The sequence below is a fragment of the Engraulis encrasicolus genome, chromosome 14, assembly GCF_034702125.1.
Source record: "Engraulis encrasicolus isolate BLACKSEA-1 chromosome 14, IST_EnEncr_1.0, whole genome shotgun sequence".
NCBI classification, from domain to species: Eukaryota; Metazoa; Chordata; class Actinopteri; order Clupeiformes; family Engraulidae; genus Engraulis; species Engraulis encrasicolus.
The window spans coordinates 3,481,799-3,504,517 of record NC_085870.1 but is presented as its reverse complement, the minus strand read 5'-3'; the positions used below and the strand labels follow the sequence as shown (position 1 = coordinate 3,504,517).

The 22,719-nt window shown below is 43.0% G+C and overlaps 1 protein-coding gene across 1 annotated transcript in view; it reads right to left on the bottom strand.

Annotated features, from left to right (window-relative positions):
• rspo4 (R-spondin 4) overlaps positions 1-20,736 on the bottom strand; it is a 38,569-nt gene extending 17,833 nt beyond the window's left edge. Inside the window, exons 1-4 of the mRNA XM_063216295.1 lie at positions 20,519-20,736; positions 12,241-12,438; positions 11,007-11,144; positions 5,152-5,349 (exon numbers count right to left, since the gene is read on the bottom strand). Of these exons, the coding sequence (XP_063072365.1) occupies positions 5,152-5,349; positions 11,007-11,144; positions 12,241-12,438; positions 20,519-20,597 (613 nt within the window). The 5' untranslated portion in view covers positions 20,598-20,736. The remainder of the gene's footprint in view (positions 1-5,151; positions 5,350-11,006; positions 11,145-12,240; positions 12,439-20,518) is intronic.
• Between the last annotated feature and the right edge of the window lie 1,983 nt (positions 20,737-22,719).

Below are 22,719 nucleotides of genomic sequence, written 5' to 3'. Positions count from 1 at the left end.
AGAGTGAGCGGTGATCGTGTTTCTCTCTCCTCTAATGCCATTGGACATCTGTAGGGATGCACCGATACCGATACTGGTATCGGTAGCCGATACTGCTCATTATACTCGTACTCGTACTCGTACTCGTCAAGCACTTGCCGATACCAGGAACGATACTGCTATTACACAAAACAATGCAAAATCTTGTCACGTTCTGTGGACTTGGAAGAGGCATGGAAAAAAGTGCCACCTCATACATTTACTAACATTTAAATCTACATGGAAATGGACAATAAAAATATCACAGGTGGCAAAAAACAAGGCCATGCATTTATTTTCATTGTATTTTGGTGGTAAAAGGTATCAGAATCGGTACTCGGTATCGGCAAGTACACACATTAATGTACTCGTACTTGTATCGGTTTTCAAAAAAGTGGTATTGGTGCATCCCTAGACATCTGATCTGCCAACGATAATGATAATTGCAGCAAACAAATGATTCCCAGTGATGCATCAAGTGGGAAAAAAAGACAGAAGCTGCTTAAATGGCTTAAAATATCTGTGGATGGATGGACTGGGGGAGGTAGCAGGACGCTGCATTCAGATGCTTACTCTATACTGTTCCCTTTTCATGTCATGTGCAAAACATGGAACAACAAAACAGCTACTATGGGGTACTGTTTTGGAGTAAATGACTTCTTAGCCGGGGATACACAACATAATTTAAAAATGATGCTTCTAAAAACAGAAGTCCGAAGAAAAGGAAATTGCAAGCATAACTCAATAGTTTGACAAAAGGCATGTACTGTTATGACAGTTTTCTGTCTAAGTTTGTGTGTTTTTTTCATTTTCTTAAAAACAAAAAAAAAACAAAAAAACAAATAAACTAAAAATACCGAAACCTTCATAGCAGCCCACCTAACCCATAAAAATGACGCCAGTCTGGTCTGGTATAGTTTCCCATTTCGACACAAAGGGAAAACAACACGCCTCTGGCACAGCAGCAGTTTCCACCAAATCAATAGGGAACGGCATGCTGTTTTGATTTACTGTGGAGAGTTAATTGATACAAGAAACGCTACAGTATACTGTCCTGTAGGTGAACTCTCCGCAAGTGAGGTGATGATAGTAGTGCCAGAGATTCTTTAAGTATATAGAGATATGCCAATGTAATAGGTTTCTATGGGCACCTAACATGACCAGGTTCCGGTCTGCCTAAAGGGGCGTGTCATAATGCTCCTAGCAATGAATAGAACAGTCCTCAGGTCTGCCTAGGTCTGCCTAAAGGGGGATCCCCCCCCCCAATAATAGAACCCGGAAACAATGGGCCAATGGAACCTCTCTCTCTCTACTCTCTCTGATAGTAGTGCTTTGCAAGGTAGTGGTGCCACTGTGAACCAAGAATACGCTGCTACTACTACTGCTGCTGTTGATGTTGCTGCTGTTGCTGCTGCTACTGCTGCTGCTGCTACTACTGCTGCTACTGCTGCTGCTGCTACTACTGCTACTACTACTGCTGCTGCTGCTACTACTGCTGCTACTGCTGCTGCTACTGCTGCTGCTGCTACTGCTGCTACTACTGCTGCTGCTACTACTGCTACTACTACTGCTGCTGCTGCTACTTCATAACACCATTGTAACATTTTAGATAAGTACAACCTATTGAGTTTTGACAATTTCTGTAAATTCTCCTATAGCTGTCTTTTTTATAAAACTTTGCATGGCCTGGCGCCACCTTGTTTACAGGATTTTATAAAATATCGTCAAACACGAGTAACTCGAGCAGTGGTCAATAAAGATGTAGAGATTCCTTTCAGGAAAACCTCTTTCAGTCAAAATGCATTATCTACTAAAGGCAGCACATTATGGAACTCTATTCCACTGCATATAAGGGAATGTCCCTCTTTAGCCACCTTTAAGATGGAGTATAAAAAGTGGCTTCGAGCCCAACAAACATGTTCACACTGATGGTCTGAGCCTCTACACAGTGTACACGCACACACGCACACACACACTCACATAACACATGGCCCTATTCTGGGACCTTTTTCTTTTCTCTTTTCCTTTTATTTACATGCATGCCTTTTGCTTCTGTAGTGGGTTTTATTTCTTTTGTTACTAACAGTCTGTTTTATTTTAAATTCTATTGCTTGTAAACATCTAGCCTGCCTATTGGACACCAGATGGAAATTAGCCCTTGGGCTACAATCTGGCATATTTACATATATGTACATGTATGTATATGTTCATTAATGTGCAATGTCCTGAAGAAATAAAGTAAAATAAAGTATGCTGCTGCTGTTGCTGCTGCTACTGCTGCTGCCAGGGCCGGATTAATGCATTGGTTAGATATGGCTGAAGCCTAGGGCCCCCCACCTGCCAGGGGGCCCCTGATTGGCCAAAAGGGAAAAAAGTTGCTGAATTGTGACAAGATGCAATGATGAAAATGTATCTGTTGTGTTCGATATAGTTGGTACACATGTTATCCTTACTTCCTAGCTCGTAATTATGACACTGTCTATGTAAATGTGTAGCAATTTTTGACTTCCGGGGGGCCCCAGAGCAACCTGTAGCCTAGGGGCCCCATGCCATCTTAATCCGGCCCTGGCTGCTGCTGCTGTTGCTGCTGTGGGTGGAGGAGGGGAGGGGGCTGGGGGAGATCACAGACTAAACAACATCTTGGGTTACTTGATTCCAGCGTGTAGCACGGATGGATGGGAGAGGAAAGACAGACACTTCCTCCACAACTACACAGTAAATTTTTAGAGCGACAATTCATCACGTAAAGAGTTGAGCCAACAGTGTATGAGTGTTAAAATGGACCCTGTAGGTGTTGAATTAACACTGCAAAAAGTAGCCTACTGTATATGGTCTGTAGGGGTATCAGGATAGGAAAGTGTCAAAGGGGTCAGTTGAAGAAGGGGTCAGAAAGAAATTCAGAAATAAAAACGTCATGTAACTGCAACAATTGAAGAGTTCAGATGCAAAACCCCCTAAGTGCCTTTTCAGAAAATAATCTTAATTCATTTTAATTTCATACAATGCTATCAAAATTTCATAGTTGTTTATTTTATTTATGTAGTATAACTATTTATATGTATTATCAAGTACATGAATGTAAACCAAACAAACAACGGGGTTCTCTAAAAATACAGAAGTGCAGGTCTTCAGAAATGGAGTTAGGGGGTTTTGCATCTGAACTCTTCAATTATAAAACGTTTATGACATTGACGTCATCTTTATAACTCGTCCATGACTGTGTTATACCACTATTATGACGCTCGTACGTATGACGCCGGCGTCAAGAAGAGTGTAACCACACAGCCTGATCTCCAAAAATTCTGTGCTCCTGGACACAGATGTTAAGGACACGAAATCTGTGTCCTGGAGCACGGATATTGCCAAAATTCCGTGCTCCTGGACGGACACGGAATTGTTTTCCGTGATTGACACACGGAAGTGCTTTCTATAGGCTATTACTACAGCACTGTGTAACTCTATCATTAGAAAAATACATACCAAATGCTAATCCTAAACAAAATAATGCTATAGCATTTTAAGTTGTGCCCTGACCAAAACATTCCCTAACCTTAATCTGTCATTAAAGACATATTTTTGAGAAATACCTTTTCCAGTTGGTTGCTAGGCTATCAAATTCATGTAATGAATGAAAGAAAACTAGCTGTGCCCAGACCAAAACAATCCCTAACCTTAACCTGTCAGTAGGAAATGTTTTTTTTTGAGAAAAAATATTTGAAATAAGAAAAATCCTGAGAAAACACAAGACTGTGGAAACATAGAGCTGTGGCAGTAGCCTATAGAGAGAGCACTTCTCTGTGTCCATCACGGAAAACAATTCCGTGTCCAGGAGCACGGAAAACAATTCCGTGTCCAGGAGCACGGAATTTTGGCAAAATTCGTGCTCCTGGACACGGATTTTGTGCCCTTACCATCCGTGTCCAGGAGCACAGAATTTTTGGAGATCATGTTGAACCACAAGATGTTTCTGATAATACAAGCACCTCCAGAGCATCCCTCTGGATTAATAAAAGTACTCTACTCTACTCTATTCCTCACCTTTAGGACAAGAGGACCCCTCCTCATGGGGTACCTACAGGCTAGCCTGGTTATCATCGACTTTCAAAGCTCTTCGAGACTTGGTCTGACCAGGACCATAACAATTAACGTTTCCCAAATGGCATTGTGGAGTTCCCGTTTTTTCGGGAGATCAGAAACGATATTTACATTGCTCTTGGCCTGACTAGAAGCAGGGCGTGGCCTGGCTACCTATGGGTAATCTTTTGACACTGCAATTCCACCGCTTTTTTTTTTGAAAATGAAGTTGTTTCTGATTATGGTACAAGCACTGCACCTAGACAGCATCCTCACCTCTGGGACGGCGCCGCCTCATGTGGCACCTGCAGACACTCTTACTACTGTAAATAGGGCTGCACGATTATGGAAAAAAATCATAATCACGATTATTTTGGTCTAAATCGTAATCACAATTATTAATCACGATTATTGATTTTTTTTTAAATCATAACAAGATGAAATATAACCAAGAATGAATCATATACGGGATGAGCAAAATAAAATGAATTGCAATAATTATGTAAAAGCAATAGCATGAAACTTTCTGGCCAGAATCACCAGCCTGTCAGTATGTTCTGGCTTCAAGGACGCTCTCAAAGGTAGTTCACTATTGGCACGATTAAATCACGATTGAAATCACGACTTCGATTTCACGATTTTATCACGATTTTCCATTATTTTCGATTAATTGTGCAGCCCTAACTGTAAGTGCACTGTAAACGCACTGCACTTAGAAAACAAAGTTGTTTCTGATTATGATACAAGCACTACACCTCCACAGCAGCTTCAACTTTGGGACATCTGTGGTTATAACAAACTACACGAATTCTGATCTGATCGCGATCAATTATCTGATTACGCTTCTCTGTCAAGGGTTTAGTCGTCCTCCAGGCGGACGGTGTGGTAGCTTTTGTGATACGCACCAGATTCTCATGCACATGTACATCTACTTGTACGAGGCTACGGCAAGCGATGTGGGCAAAGGTATGGCAGGAGAAAGACCGCGTTTGTCCCGCGACCGTTCCGTTCGGCATTGGTATGTTTTACCCCTAAAACCTCCGCAGTCAGCAGCCTCACCTTTGGGACAGCGCCTCTTCATGCGGCAGCGTCGGCGCTCCCTGGTGGTGGGGCAGAGCGCGGCCAGCTCCTCGGGCACCGTCTGGGTCAGCAGCCGGCTCCGCGTCTGGTGGCCCCATCGCACGCCGCAGCTCAGCCCGGCGTGCTGGCAGGGACTCCACTCGCCCCAGTAGCTGAGGGGGCTGAAGAGGCAGCCCTCTGGCCAGAAAGGAAATGTTAGGGTTTTAAATCACACATTACATTACCGTACATTACATTAGCGTTACACTTAGCTGACGCTTTTCATCCAAAGTGACTAATATTGAGCCCGTTTATATGGCCGCAATAATCAGGTTATTGGAATAAACAGGTTATTGGAGTAAACGGTTTATTGCTGTTTATATGCAGTCTGTCGGTTGCTTGTGTTCCACTAAAGTGTGTGACACAAAGCTAGACTTTAAGGCTTGTGATTGGCTACTTATCCTTATCCTTCTAGAATGTCAATAACCTGATCATAACCCAATTATGCTGGATACATGACGCGAGAAATCAGTTTATTAGCCAAAAACCTACCCGTGCGAATCGGATTTCTCATAAACCAGCAATAACCCGATTATGAAAACTGTTTATTCCATTTACATGAGCGCTCAAATAAACCGATAACTCCAAAAACCTGATCAGAAACGGTTTATTGATGCGCATATAAACGGGCTCAATTATTATTTTTCAGGGTATTGGTTACAGTCCCTGCAGCAATGTGGGTTAGGTGCCTTGCTTCAGGGCACTTCCGCCATGGATGGAGATGTATTGAGAGGTCAGGTGGGATTCAAACCTACAACCTCCAGATTGAAAGACCCACTCCCTAAACACAAGGCCACGGCTGCCCACACACGCAGGCCTACATCCAATCTAGTACTGAGTAGAGTGGAATAGAGCAACTTAAAGGGACACTGTGCAGGAAATGGTCAAAAAAGGTACATGTACTGCAACTATGCTGCTCATTGAAACTGGGCTGCCAATTGCCAAATTTGATTTTTACATGAAAGTTTTCTAAGTAATAAACAAATATTTTCTAGTATGGTCCAAGTAGTCATTTTTGCAGCTATTTTTGGAAATTCAAAATGGCGGACCATGGAGAAGATCCCCCTTTTCATGTATGAAAAGTGCAATTTTCCCAGTCATAATGAATACTTAGAATTTGAGGGTGGTGGTAAGTATTCATGAAAAAGGTAACATTAGTTAATGGGCAGCATGAATTCTGGAAATAAACAACTAAAAATCTCACAGTGTCCCTTTAAGAATTGCAGTAGGCAACTAACTAGAGTAAAAGAAGTAAAACTTTTTTTTTTTTAACATTTAAGTCTTCTCTGACAGTGCAGCAGAGGTGGACACGGAGGTGTCTATCCTGGTTTCAGAGTGTAGGAATCTAACGAAAGCGGTTTCACAGAGTAGTTGATAACTTCTCTTGAGTGTTCATTATGATCGCTAATAAAATGCTGTTTGGATCAAAGTCATGGCAGATTTCTGACATCTCTAGGCAGACAGTCCAGCCTGGTAAAGCAAGTCTTACCATTACCATAACCAAGTCTTACCTTCTCCCATTCGATAGAACACATTTATTTTGTTAATTATTGTATTTACCTGGCTAAAAAACTGTTAGCTAATTGGGGTGAGAAGGGGCATTTTACATTCTGAACACAAGATGTCTGCCTCCACTTTACGGTAAATATATGGTTAAAAAGAGAAAAAAAATCTTGTTCAATGCCATTGCCTAAAGGCCTCCAATGACAGACCCTGAACTTGAAAAACAATGGGGGCTGGGGGAAGAGCAATTTTCTGAAATCATGTACTTATACACTGTACATGTAGACCACTTTGTGGCACACAATAGATTCAAATTGCTGGGATGTTTGTTTGGTGATGTCTGTCAGTGATACTCAAATGTATCCTACATGAAGAAGCTACAAAGGCAGATGCTCTGTAAGTCTGTGACATATACATGCAGTCTTGTACAGCCTGTGATCATACAACACAAGCTAGCTAGCTAGTGTGCTGTATGAACAAATAAGAGGGGGGGGGGGGGGGGCAAAGCCACCGGGCCGGGCCACAGCGCTTTAGTCTAGTGACGTCTCATATTGCTACATACACACATAGCCTAACAGGAGAACATCTTGACCTACACTGTAACAAATAGCTGTTTATTTACGGAAATTCTGCAACAGCATTCTACTGCTTTTCGAAAAAACAGACAACTACTGTGAAAATATTACTTTGAGTCACATATTGAGCATAAACAGTAAGTACTGCACAATAGCAGTATTCGCCGTTGTGGAAAAAACTAGAGATGCACCGGATCCTGATTTTTAGGATCCTGCCGGATACCAGATCCACTGAATAAGATCCTGCCGGATCCGGAACCGGATACCGGATCCTACAAAAGGTTTGAAACATATAGTCTACTCGCACACGTGGGTCCTTTTTATTACGTTGGCGCAAACTATTGTTTAGACTCATTGGCTTATTGCCACACTGCCTTCAATAGCCGCTTCCAAAGGGATTTCACTCCATGCAGTGATTGGGGTTGTGAAAGACTGAAAAGCATAGGCTAGACATGCACCAGACCCTGATTTTTAGGTTACATGCCGCATACCGGATCCACTGCTTAAGATCCTGCCGGACCCTGTGAAAAACTCTATTATCCTGACGGATCCGGAACCGGAACCGGAACCGGATCCGGTGCATCTCTAGAAAATAACAAGTTATTTTAGGCAGCACCATTGAAACCCATTCATCCTCCACTTGTCCGTGATCACCATCAAACTTCAATACCACCTGAAGAACTGAAGTCATTCTGACTGGTTAAAGATTATTTGATACTATCAAGCATGATGAAACAATATCTAAGGAAACTGCAATACTTAAAAAGTGCTTGATGCAGCAAAGTGTGAGTAGCACATGCATTTTGATAGTGATGAAAGTGTGAATGGCTGAAACATTTTAAGAACTTGTAACACTCTTGCAACAAGCAGCCCCATCTAAACCAATCTACTAATCAGTGCCTGGCCTCACCTGAGTAGGGCTGTTATGCCATTATTCAATTACGGGCGTCACCTGCCAAGGGCCTGATGACTCTGGTCACATGGTACTCTTGCACCTGTATATAAATCTGGACTATCAACACTTCAGTTGCTTGCCTGCCTGCTGGCTGGCCTGCATGGCACAGCATAGCACTTGTTTGCCTACAAGCTTGCCTACAAGCTTGCTTACATGCTTGCACACTTTCCTCTTTGTGAGAGCTTGCTGTATGTGGCATCATTTGTGGCATTGTGGCATATAATGTGCCTGCTGCAAATTAGGCATTTCTTTGAGAGCTAGCTTGTAGTGCTGCTTGTTTGCTGTGCTACTTGGTGCAAAATAATTTAAAGACTGACCAATGCTATATTCATCATTGGCTCATCAAGAGATACAGTAAAAAGCCCACCTTGCACACTATCATTGTAACATAGCACTGCGTACTCTGACATTTTGTTCATGCCCACACTTTCAAAGGACCACCGCAAACCATTTTCTCAATACAGCATTGCGCCATAGTATCATGCTCAAGGCACTCCAGTCATGGTGAACGATGGGAGGGTGGGGTGGTAACATGGCCAGGGTACCACAGTTATGGAGAATGATGGGTGGGGTGGGAAGTTGCCATGGCCATATTCATGAATACAACTATGACCCAGTATTTGCCTGTCATCACACAGTACAATTCAACTTTTTAACTAAAATGTACTGTTATTTTTCTGTAGAGTACTGTTATTTAACAGTTCAATTGCTGCTGAAAAAATGTTATATACTGTGATACATTAAACAGCAATGAGCTGTATTTGATTTTTGGTGTGAAATAACAGTAGAATTACAGGTAAATATAATTGCCAGTAACTGCCGTTATTTTGCAGGGAAATTTTCTTAGAGTGTAATAAAAGCCGACCAACACAGAGTGAGTGTGGTTAGGTTACCGCTCATGGGTTCCCACGCCACTGTGGTGACTATATGTATACAACTGAGCAGGTACTGTACATTACAAGCCATACGAGTGCCTTTGGTGACATTTTTTAATTCATCCCTTTTTCAGTTTATCAGGGAAATGTTATGACCTTTTGTTTAGAGATACGGTAAAGCAGAAATGTTGTGTACTGAGATATTGAAGACTCAAAATCCTAAGCCTTTGCCTTGAAATGCGTCAAGTTACTGTATGGCATGAATTTGTGCTTTGGACAAATACTGTATGCAATGTTAACACCAGAGATGGGACCAAGTCACTAATTTGCAAGTCGCAAGTAAGTATCAAGTCCTTCCAATCAAGTCCGAGTCAAGTCACAAGTTACGACACATTTGACCAAGTCAAGTCCAAGTCCAAGTCGTGCCAAAGCCAAGTCAAGTCCAAGTCCAAGTCTTATTTTTTCCAAGTCATTAACAAGTCACCTTGTATTCTATGTGCAATATTGACAATTACCTTTGGTCATAAATGCATTACCTCTCCACACTGCTTTGCATGTCCCCCTTCGCCAGTCATGTCCCGAAAATCTACCATGGTATACTATGATTTCAGTTTCTTGAGCATGGTTCGGCATTGGTTTTTGGTTTTACTAGGTTTAACTATAAATTGAACCATGGTTGTACCACGGTTTATAATTATTCATTAAATTACTTTTATCTTTTATCCAACGCACATATTGGTGACAGTCCTTTGAGCAATATGGGGTTAGGTGCCTTCCTCAAGGGCACTTCAGTCATGGATGGAGATGTAGGGAGAGGTGGGTTTAAGGGTGGGATTCAAACCTACAACTCTGTGATCTTCAGCCCAACTCCCTTTTTTTGGGTGACCATGCAACCCACAATTGATCATATATTTTTTTTAGCATGGTTTTTGACTATGGTTGAAGGTAAATCATTTATTTTTTCTTTCTTTCATGCATTTTTTTCACACACAAAATGCAAAAAAAATAATATATTCATTGACTTGGAGCACAATTGCAAGTCATTGCAAGCTAAAACTGTCAAGTCGAGTCAAGTCTCAAGTCAATAGCGTACAAGTCGAGTCAAGTCACAAGTCACTCCTAATATTGGCAAGTCAAGTCTCAAGTCGAGTCATTTGTGATTCAAGTCACAAGTCAGTCCGAGTCACAAGTCACAAGTCCACATCTCTGGTTAACACTACTTGCAATAGTTGACCAATTAGAATTGGTTCCTCCCCACAGTCTGTCCATAATGAATGGAATTACTAAATGGATTGGATTAACTCTTTCAGGGCTTTCAGGCCGACCAGAACGGAGCCGGTGTCGGTGCCTGCACCAGTTACGTTCGGCATCAAAGTGTTTTTCTGCGAACTGCCCGTGTTCATACCGGCTCTGAACTTTTTCCGCATGTGACTTTGTTACCCGGATGAACTTGCTGACGGCCACGCTGTCGTCACGGTTCGCAGAGACAGGTTAGATGGCAACAGTAAAGTAAAGTGGGAGACAGAGAGACGGGGAGGGGGGCTGGAATAGAACTCCAGTCATAACAGTATTGTACCTTAGCCATTTGAGACATGGGCAAGGGAAGCACTTCTAGACTTTTACTCAAACATTCTGCTGTGTTAACAATCCCTTTGCTTGTGATGGTAGTGAGAACTCTTCAGAATGTTGCTGAAGTTCTAATAATCACATACTGTATGTGATGGTGCTCAGCAAATGGTTGACTAATGGATTGACTAATGGATTGAATCAACAATGGAGAAACTCACTGGGAGAGATGGAGGGTGGGGATATTTTCTATGTTTGTTGTTGATATGTAAATAAACAAATAAAAAACAATTGATCAAAAAAAACAATGGAGAAACTCACCAATGCAGTCTGTGAGGTACGGGAAGGTGCCTTCGGGACAGCTGCTGAAGCACCTGCCTTTGAACAGCTGAAATCCGCCTTTGCACTTGGTGCAAAAGTCCTTGCTGAAGCACTGCTCACACTCTGGCGCTTTGCACTCTGGGTAAGAAGAGAGAAAGAAAACACACACACACCGGAGCATTGGCGTGCTGGGAGGAAGGGGAAGGGCTGTACTGGGGTGAGAAATACGGGCCCGGGCACTTTTGACGTAAAGGCCCCCCCCCCCCCTTCATAATTAGTGGTGCAGAACTGACTACCGGTAACCGGTGGGCCCTGCACCCTTGTGGGCCCCTATTTTCAGAAATTTATTTTTTTTGCCCGCTATGCCAGATGGCCAGTCCAGCCCCGGGATCAACAGAAGCAGCAGCATATGGTGAGTATCTACAAAGCATCTTTTGTGTGGTGTGGTGTGGTGTGGTGTGATGTGGTGGGAATACACCAAATCCCCACGGTGGCCAAGAAGTGAGCAAGCGAGCAAGGAAGGAGGCCAGCCAATCATGTTTAAACAAGCCTGCCCCGATCCATCGCCATCTCCTCCGCAGTGGCGGGGTGGCAGTGATGTCAGAGAGAGTAGAGAGAGAGAGAGGTTCCATTGGCCCATTGTTTCCGGGTTCTACTATTGCAGGGGGGGGGAATCGGCAGACCTAAGGACTGTTCTATTCAATGCTTGGAGTATTATGACACGCCCCTTTAGGCAGACAGGAACCTGGTCATGTTAGGTGCCCATAGCAACCTATTGCATTGGCATATCTCTATACACTTAAAGCATCTCTGGTGTCCCATTAATACCACAGGCGTCGGCAAGTGAGTGAGGAGGAAGACTTCTGTCGCTGACATCATTTTTTACTTCATCATCAGTGGTCTCCAGGGTGCTGCGCCCAGTGAAATTCGCCAAAATAGCCGCATTTGTAAATCATAACTTGGAAAATAGGCGCTTTCCAGAATTCATATATATATATCATTCTGAGTTATTTTTTGTGTTAAAAATCACATTAAAAAAACGTCAAAAATCTGTCATCAGATCTTTAAAGAATCTATGGTGCCACGATTGTATGGATTTTTGTTTATTTGTTTGTTTTAGTGGGCAATCTAAGAAGCATACGGTAGTCATAGCAGCATATCAACCACCAAAATCTCTGGTGATGGCGGTGGCGGTGGCAGTGGCGGCAGCTTTTGGGTTGAGGGAGGGACTCACTCATGCAGTGGTTCATGTCCTTGCCGCGCAGGCCAAAGTGTCCGGGCGGGCAGGCGTGCACACAGGAGCCGTGGTGGCTCATGCCCCGCCGCTGCAGGAACAGGAAGAGCTTCTCCGGGCAGCGCAGGCAGCCATTCTCTCTGGAGCACTCCAGACAGTTCCTACAGACGGGCAACGATGGGTTGTCTTTCGAGAGAGCTGGGGGAGAGAGAGAGAGAGAGAGAGAGAGAAGAGAGTGAGAGAGGGAGGGAGAAAAGAGAGAGAGAGAGAAAGAAAGAGAGAGAGAGAGAAGAGAGAGAGAGGGAGAGACAGAGAGAGGAGAGAGAGAGAGAGAGAGGGAGAGACAGAGAGAGAGAGGAGAGAGAGAGAGAGAGAGAGAGGGAGAAGAGAGAGAGAGGGAGGGAGAAAAGAGAGAGAGAGAGAGAAAGAAAGAGAGAGAGAGAGAGAAGAGAGAGAGGGAGAGACAGAGAGAGAGAGGAGAGAGAGAGAGAGAGAAAAGAGAGAGAGAGAAGAGAGAGAGAAAAGAGAGAGAGGGAGAGAGAAAGAAAGAGAGAGAGAGAGAAAGAAAAAGAGAGAGAGTGTGTGAGAGAGGAGAGAGAGAGAGAGAGAGAGAGAGAGAAAGAGAGAGAGAGAGAGAGATTATTCATGATCGATTTACTATAAAACACGATGTAATTGCATACTGTAGAATAGTGTAAGGAAAATATCACATTTGTTATTTTTTACTAATCGCCTATAGGTCTTCATTTTTCCCTCACAATCTGTTTGTATCTTGCTCTGCCAACAGGGATTTCATCATTCATGCCAATAAAGCACCATTTGATTTGAGAGAGATAGAGAGAGACAAAGAAAGAGAGAGATGGATAGAGAGAGAGAGAGAGAGAGAGAGAGAGAGAGAGAGAGAGAGAGAGAGAGAGAGAGAGAGAGAGAGAGAGAGAGAGAGAAACAGACAGACAGACAGACAGACAGTAACAGAAAGATTGACAGAAAGAGAGATGGGCAGAGGGAGGGGGACCCACTGCAGACAGCAAATCACCCCTGTCCTTCGTCAGCTTCACTGGCTTCCTATAAAACATCGCATACATTTCAAGATCCTTCTCACCACATACAAGGCCCTAAACAGCCTCCTCGTACTGTACCTGTCTGACTGCCTGCACCTCCACTCCTCCACCAGCCTCTGTTCGTCTCTATGACAGCAATTGCGTTTCTATGCTGTAGCATGACCAGCAATGGAAACCATTTAGAATTGTTTAAATAGCTACAGCTATCATCTCCGAAGCATCTCCAAACTCAGGCCTTCACTCTCTAAGACAGTTACGGAGACGCTCACTCCTTCATCTCCTCCCGTCTGGACTACTGCAATGCCATCCTGCTGGGTCTACCCAACAAGGCCCTAGACAGACTGCAATATGTCCAGAACTCTGCTGCCAGGATCATAACAGGCACTAGACCCTGGCACATCACCCCCATACTCAAGCAGCTTCACTGGCTCCCCATCAAGTCACGCATTACCTACAACGTCCTCCTCCTAACCTTCAAGTCCCTCCATGGTCTGGCACCCCACTACCTCAAAGACCTCCTTCACCCCTATGACCCCTCAAGATCCCTGCGGTCCTCTTCCAAGGGCCAGCTGATCGTCCCTCGTACCAGGCTCAAGGCCACCAGTGACAGAGCCTTCCATGTTGCTGCTCCTATTCTTTGGAACAATCTGCCCGACCACATCCAAAATGCCCCTTCACTCGCCATGTTTCAACAACACCTTAAGACACATCTCTTCCTGGAGGTTTATGGCTGCTAGTTCCACAAGCACTTTCACTTACATGCATTCACACACACGCTCACACACTGACACGCACACACATTCACACTTTTCTACACACCACTCTGTGAAGCGACCTTGGGTGTTTTGAAAGGCGCTATATAAAACAAAAGTATTATTATTATCATTATTATTATAAGTAGCCCTATGCAGTAGCCTATCTGATAAGTTGCCCTCATTACCTTTGAAACCTCTGTGGCCCATGACAGAAGCCAACTGACTCATCATGCCAATCAACATGACTTCCTGCTTCTGAAGTTAGTCTCGTGGCTAGGCTATACTTTTTCCGACAGTCTCCCTGAGGGCAAAGCCAAGTTCAAATATTTTGACGACCCACCTCATTTAGCTTTCAACTTTGATGTTAAAAAAAAGCATTACCGGTACTTTGTAAAGGCATCCGATCCATACCCCCCCCCGTGTATGCGTCGGCGTGTGTGTGTATGCGGGGCCCTGGCAGGGTATACCCTAAGTCAAACAAGATAGCTATTGCTGTCTCCTCCTCAACCCCTGGGAGCCTTTGCAATGTTATGTAAATTATTACAACCTGCATTTACTCCCAATCATGCTGCATGGTTTCATAGAAAGTTACTCCTCCTACTTGCCTCCTTCTGTCGTACCCTCCCCCTCCCAACCCCCCACCCCACCCCTTCGGCAGCCCTGCCTGCCCTAGAGGGGTATCCTGACAGGCAGCCCCAGGCCACGTGTTTCTGATCACCATCCTGTCCACTGCAACGGAAATAAGGGGAGACAACCTAACTTCAGCAAGTGGGGACCGCAGCAAGTGGGGACCTCAGCAAGTGGGGACCTCAGCAAGTGGGGACCTCAGCAAGTGGGGACCGCAGCAAGTGGGGACCGCAGCAAGTGGGGACCTCAGCAAGTGGGGACCTCAGCAAGTGGGAACGCAGCAAGTGGGGACCTCAGCAAGTGGGGACCTCAGCAAGTGGGGACCGCAGCAAGTGGGGACCTCAGCAAGTGGGGACCTCAGCAAGTGGGGACCGCAGCAAGTGGGAACGCAGCAAGTGGGGACCTCAGCAAGTGGGAACGCAGCAAGTGGAGACCTCAGCAAGTGGGAACGCAGCAAGTGGGGACCTCAGCAAGTGGGGACCGCAGCAAGTGGGGACCTCAGCAAGTGGGGACCTCAGCAAGTGGGGACCGCAGCAAGTGGGGACCTCAGCAAGTGGGGACCTCAGCAAGTGGGGACCTCAGCAAGTGGGGACCTCAGCAAGTGGGGACCGCAGCAAGTGGGGACCGCAGCAGCCTCACGCGGCTCAAGCAGCCCCAGCAGACTAAATGCAGTGCACGGTAACCTCATATGAAAGTCCATGACTGTCGATCGGCTTCTAGGTGCATTGGCACGTGGTGATACTGGACCTTGCATGCCAAAGCGGAGATAGAAGAATGTTGAAGAGTGTTTAGTGTTATATTGATTTTGTATTGAGGCTTGAATATTTTACATACTGGGCCTGTTTATCTAGTTCAGTGTTTCTCAATTTTTTTCAGACCGAGGACCACTTTTTCCCCAACAAAATGTTCAGGGACCACCTGTCAACTGAATTGACAGTTGGGGGTGCTAATTTGACACTGCTAATTTCGATGCCGGTCATTTACCTTTTTATTCACATTTACAAGCCTGTCTTATTGTGGTGAAAATATGACTTCAGCAATGTTTAGCTTTGTCACAATTTTACAAACCCTACTGCTAGCTTGTCTTGGAAAAGTAGAAATCCCCTCGCGGACCACCAGAGCTCTGTCGCAGACAGAGGGGGGGGGGGGTGATGGTTGTGGTTTGGATGATTCCATTGGAATTGTGAAGACAGGGGGGGTCTTTGAGGCTGCTATTGACATGACTACTGTAATGGCAGCGGCAGGGGAATGTGTTCTGTCAAGTTCTCTAGTTCCACCCCTAAAAAAACCAATACGGCACGGCAGGAGTGGGCAAACACGTACTAAAGAAAAGAAACAAGCTTCCATGGGGGCAATGCAAAATGCAGAGCACCCGCTTCCAACCATTTTCTGGTTGAAGAGCAAATGCGTTCTAGATATGAAAAAATTACAGACTGTCATATATATAACAAACGTACATACATTAGAAAATACATTTGCAATACAATTAAGCTATATTTTCAGGGGACCTAGTCAAGGTAGGATCTGTTGTAAAGGTGGCCTCCTTCAATATAGCCTAGAGTACAGGGTGAAATCCTGGTTTGTGTTCATAGTGTTGGAGGACTTAATAAAAGTGGCCCTCGAATGAAAACGGTTCCCCACCCTTCGTCTATTGCAATAACAGGCCACATTCTTTTTTTTTTTTTTTTACTTCAAGGCGCACCAAAACTTTAGGTTGCCCATCCTTGCAATAAACTGGTTAATTACTCCCCCACCAACCTGGCGGGTCGGGACGGGTGTCGAACCGGCAACATTTGGACTACAAGTCTGACGCCCTAACCGCTTACCCATAACTGCCCAATAAGTTGCACAACCTACAGGGCCCTGAACTCTCTGCCCTCTTCGACCACCTCATTTACCAAATTGGGAAGGCAAAAAGATTTACAAGCGCAACGAGAATAACTAATAGATCAATCTTACTTACGGAGCTATTTTAATTTGGGCCTATTAAGCATATTTGGTTAACCGAGTAATTGGAGTCAGGAGGGGATAGTGCACAATAGTAAAACACACTGTAAAGGAAAAAAGGGAGAAAAAGGAGGATTTGTTGGCTTGTTGCAGAAGGGCTATCTCTATAACTTCATATCATGTGGTTGTTTTCTTGACTGATGGGTAACAACATTTTGAAAGACGTATCACGATACTGACTCTTTGTATCACGATTCAGTATCGTGACTCTATGTATCGCGATTTCTCGGTTCGATACAATATCGTAACAGCCCTAATCTCTACTGTTGCCATGCTGAGTGAACTCCTTACCCATCACAGCAAAGAAGTACGAGTTATTACTGCAAATCAACTAGAATTGCACCGATACCGATACCAGATCGGCACTAAAATGGGAGTACAAATAGGGCACCGATACCATTTACAGATGCTTGTATGACACTTGAACGCAACCTTAGACTTAGTTATTTTATATCCGAGGTATTTTTAAAAAGTATACAAAGTGCTACTGGATTCACTTTGAACAGTATTAGTCTTTTTTCCTGTTTTATAAAGGTAGGCAGCAGCCTGACAACGCCAATATGGCAATGATTTTACATCCAAGTACGAAGCTCTTCATATATAATTTCAAACAGAGTGGTATCGGTATGATATCGGCATCGGCCGATACTTCACAGCCAGGTATCGGTTATCAGTATCGGGGCCAAAAAATGGTATCGGTGCAACACTAAAATCAACTTTCACTTGGAAAATATGCATGAGCCTTTACAATGTTATATCCACTAAATGCCTTCATATGATACAACAAACAATGAGATGACTCGACTTTACTTGGTCAAAACAACAAGATGACTTGATTGAGTTAAGTCAACAAATGTTTTTTCACAGTGTGCTGTACTGAAGGGGGCATCTGACTGCCAAACAGTTTAATCGATTTGATCCACAACTCTGAGGCTACTGACTGGGGGCTCTGGGGTGGATTCCAGAGGATCAGATCGGTGCTTGATTCCAGTTCATAGATCCTGTTATCAGAACAAACTTCCTCCTCAGTCCTCACCCACCGTATAAGATAAAAGATAAAAGATACTAGAAATGTGCTGGCAGCTGGCACACAACAACATTTGTGGTACTTTTTGTTGAAGAGCAGTCCATTAGTGTGGCGCAAAATATAAAATGATTACAATGATTGTCTGCATTGAGGTATTGTTGACTTACTACACGAGGAGCGGAGAACGGCACGGCCTCTACATAGCAGGCTAAACGTGTGTCAAGACAAACACGCGTGACTTCAATCAGTTGATAACTGAAAACTGAAAAGCCTGTGCTATATGTTTAATGTGCAATACGTTGTATAGGTTTTCTGTGTATTTTTGTATTTCTGTAATCTGACAGACACCTTACTTTTCCTTCGGATTAATAAAAGTACTCTTATCTACTCTTTCAATTCAGCACTATAATGGTATTGGTAATGGTATGCATGGTTGACTGTAAAAAAAAAAAATGGCTCACACAAATTCCACACAAAACAGTGAGCTTGCTAGTATTGTAAGCAAGGATATAAACCCGACTTAAATCTTGAAGTTTGAAAATAAAGTGGCACAATACTTAAGCAATATGACCCGAGTGGGAGGGATGATGTGCACTGACATCCTCCCTGGTGTGGTTCGGCCATAGGCACGAAGTCGAAGGCTGAGTATGGTAAGCAAGGATATCAACCTGACTTAAATCTTGAAGTTTGAAAATAAAGTGGCACAATATTAAAAAACATTTGGATGCCTACTGTATATATCTAAATCTAAACTATGTTGTTGCATCTCAGTGCCTCATGGGGGTACTGCGCGTAATAGACACCAGGCGGTTCAAGCCTGATGACATCTGACTTGAATCCCAAGATTGAACACTATACTTCCTTGCCATGGAAATCTGTTTCGTATAAATGCAACCATCCAGATACAGTTATATTTATCATAGCATCACAGGTACAGAGACGCTACAGTCTAAGGCAAGAGGAGAAACAACATGTGAGGTCAATTATTGAAGGGAAACGCACACGATTTTGCCTCAGCACTGACTGGGTTCTTGGTACCATGCCTAGCTCATGATGTGAATGCTCACATTATGTTGTCTTACTGTAACAATCGGTTTGGCGCTTTCGGGGGAAGTTTACTTAAACCTGTTGTTTTCAGGAGGGTGGCTCTTTTAAAAACAAGACTGAAATGTCAACCCCAATGTTGAAACGGCATGTCTGCGGTAACAACACAGTCGGCCAAAAAGCTTGAAATGATTGGAATCGTGGATTCAGGAACTATTTCGATGGCTCAATTCCCTGTTTTTCTTCAGAGATCTCAACATATCAAGAGATGTAAGTTGTCATTTGGAGAACAGCTAAATTATTGGCATGGGAAGTTCAATGCTATCCAAATTAAGATGAAAGTTCCATCTGGTGATAGTTAAATATATGACTGTTAGATCTGTGACAGTTAAATCAAATCCAAACTTACAACAGTATTTTGCTTATGATTATGTTATAAACTAAATCACTGTTGTGGAGTAGCTAAACGGATCAGAATGCTTTGTGACACACGGTTCTGTCAGACACAGAAAGTACACTATTTTGAAATTAAAAAAAGGCCTATAACTTGCGGCTGAAAGATGGTTGAGTATGCTGGTGGTTGATCACTTGCATTGCCTATTTATTACACTGACTTGTAACACAACACATGTAGGCTATTTGTCCACTGTATGTTGTTACACTTTCCTGGGACAATTCATTTCAACAGTAGGCCTACTGTCAACACAAGTAAAGCATGCCTACTCAATTTTAGAGGCCTGTCTGTAGAATAAATGACCAAAACTGAATGCTAAAAAAAAACATATACATTTGAAATACAGAAAGTCACTGAAAGTGACCATTGATATAATGTACAGTCTTTAGTAGGGGAGGCATATATAGAAAAGCCTATACCTACATTGCAGCTGATAAAATTCTCCATCAAAAGGCTAGAGAGGGGGGAACAGCCCAAAATCTACTGACAGGTTAATTTGCCTTTAATCACATCCAGCCGAACCAAGTTAACCACCTGATCTGGAGTTAAAGATCAAACTGGAGAGGGAAAGGGGAGTCCTAAAAGGGATGGAAGCACCCGCGTCTGAGAACAGTAAACGCAACGGTATAGGCTAATCTGGAAGTGATAATGACGCCTCCGCGTAAATGCAGTGAAAATGCTCTAATTTTGGGCTTGGCCCACGGCAGTCTTCCCCCTGGTGTTTCACAGAGGCGCAAGGTTGAGGAGTCTGAAGCTGTCAGCTGTGAACTTTGACTTTTTGTGGCATCGCGCTGTGCGATTGTAACCACAACCAGCTGCTTCAAAACCCATCTATCGGCTTTATGGAGATGTAGGACTAGCCTATGTGTGGAGTTATTCTACAGAAAAATATATAATTGGCGTAAACGTCACCTTTCCCCACGTGACATCATGGCCATGCGTAAACAAGTTACTAGAAACATTTAGTAACATTTAACATTTAGTCATTAATTGTAACTCACGAGTCAGAAAATGTCAAGAATTGGAAAATCTACCTGTGCGTAAAGATCATGTTAATTCCAAGACACAAAAATAACAGTGCCACTGCATCACATTGTTAATGACACGAATTCCATATTAATTCCACATGATCCCTAGGCCTATTCAAAGTTTATGTAGCAAAATGAACAGCATGTGGTCGTGGTAAACTTGGCTATTAGCCTTATATAGGCTATATAGTTTTCAAAATAAAATAAATATTTGTAAAATAAAAACGACACCAAACCGCAGAAAAGCAAGTGTAAAAACAAGTAAAGGTGCTCACCTCTGGGTTTTCTTGTTGGCGAACTCACCATAAAACAGTTACAAACCAAGATTAGAAGGGCAAATAGTCGCAAAGGCATCTGTGCTAACGACAGCCACCTCAGTGCAGGTTCGGTGACATCTGAGCAGACTGTGATGTTCGAAGAAAAAAAAAGAAAAGAAAAACTACCGCCGAGCAAAGGAGAGCGGACCCTATATCAGGGAGGAGGGGGAACAGAACAGTTGCTTTCCCGCAGTGAGGGAGAGCTCCGAATACCCACGGTCTCTCCATGAGGGCAATAAAATGAGTCTTCCACCAAAGCCCGAAGCAGTGGCTATTATCATTAACCCCTTAAATGCTGTCACTCATCAAATGAATGAAAGTCCATGACTAATGTCAAGCAGGCACTCTCAGCCAGTCAGAGGAAATGATACACACTCCCTTGAGATTTTCTCACGAAGCCGAGTAAGCCGCTGAGAGCAGACTAATTTTCTAAAACAAATTGGAAGGGTTTTTTTTTTTTTAAAATTATTTATGCTTATCTAATTTATCTAGCTGAGAATGTCAAAATACATCAATCAAGGCAATTAACGGATTAGCCAGCAAACTTTTGATAATGACATAAAGAATAGAATATTTCTTCAAACAAACGGAGGACACTTTCATTCCGAGGGAATGAAATGTGGTTATTATGGTTAGGCCTACATCTGTAGGCCTATTTCATTTTCAGACTCGAGGCTTCATCTGTTTATTTTATCAGTAAATTTGAGCAGAGTAGATAGATTGCAAAGATTGCTGTCTCTTTCAACGTTGTTAGTGTCTATTTGACCCCATTGTTATGACTTAAAATAAGAGAGTGCTTATTTTGTAAGTTATTTTTCTTAACAGGAGTTCAAATACATTTGACAAAAAGGCAAACAATCAAGCCACTGAAAACAATTTGGTGCTTTTGGTTTGTGCCATCTCCAAGAAGGGATGTTCTCAAAAACATAGTTACATTTTGGTTTGGTTTGAACTGATGCTTAAAAATCCTTCGAGTCATTCTTTCTTTGTTGTCTTCCATTTTCCATAGGCACATTCCTCAAACTTACTTTCATTATTTTATAGAGTCAGATAAGATGCCTATAGTTGTTAAAAGATACTTCCTAGAAAAAAAAACTATAGGCCTACCCCTAAATAGGCTACTATATAGGCTATGTATAGAGAGTGTGTGTGTGTGTGTGTGTGTGTGTGTGTGTGTGTGTGTGTGTGTGTGTGTGTGTGTGTGTGTGTGTGTGTGTGTGTGTGTGTGTGTGTGTGTGTGTGTGTGTGTGTGTGTGTGTGCGTGTATGTGTGTGTGTCTGTGTGTCTCTGTGTGTGTGTGTGTGTCTGTGTCATATTGTAAATCTACTTACAGTAGCTTATAGTGGCAATGAAGACATCTGCCAGCTGAATAACTTTTTTGGTTTTCAGTTGACTGAACTGTTACTGACATTACAATTAAGGTTTGTTGTCGGCGAAAGGCTAAATACTGGAATAACTGACATGTCACATTTTATTCGTCAAAGGATTAATGTCCTTGAATGCACTTCCAATCCAATTGTCACATTTGCCTTTTATTTCAAGACTATTCTTTTTTTAACCGAGGCCAGCCTGCTGTGATCCTGAAGACAGTGGAGCTAACTCCTTCTCAAGCCTATAACACTTCTCTTCTCTGCCACTGAATGATGTCTTTCTAAGTAACACGTCTGTCTAAACCTGTCTCCAAATCGATACTCTACTGCGCTGTAAGTTATTTTAATTCAACTTTTAAGAGTGTACCGTATCACCGGTGTGACGGGAATGTTCAGGCAGTGAAAGTTCTATAGAATTCTGGCCGTCATTCAATACAATTTGGAATTTTAGAATCTTGCATTGTTATAGAACACATACTTTTTATAGAATGTTCAAAAACCCACACTCTTAATAGGTTTGGATTTACCAAGGTCATTTGAGATGCAGACTGTGATAAATTTACTTACAGAATATACAACTGGGAAAAAAATCCCCTTACATTATTAAGTGCAGGTTACAGGGTGACCTCCCTGACTGTTACACAGAAAAAAAATGCAGTGTTAATTCACAGAGTACACTGTGACCAAATCCTACTCTCTAGAAGATGTTAATATCGACTCCCTCAAAGTGTTGAATTAACACCGCATTTTGTACTGTGTGTTAGATCAGTTTTGGCCATTAGCACCTAA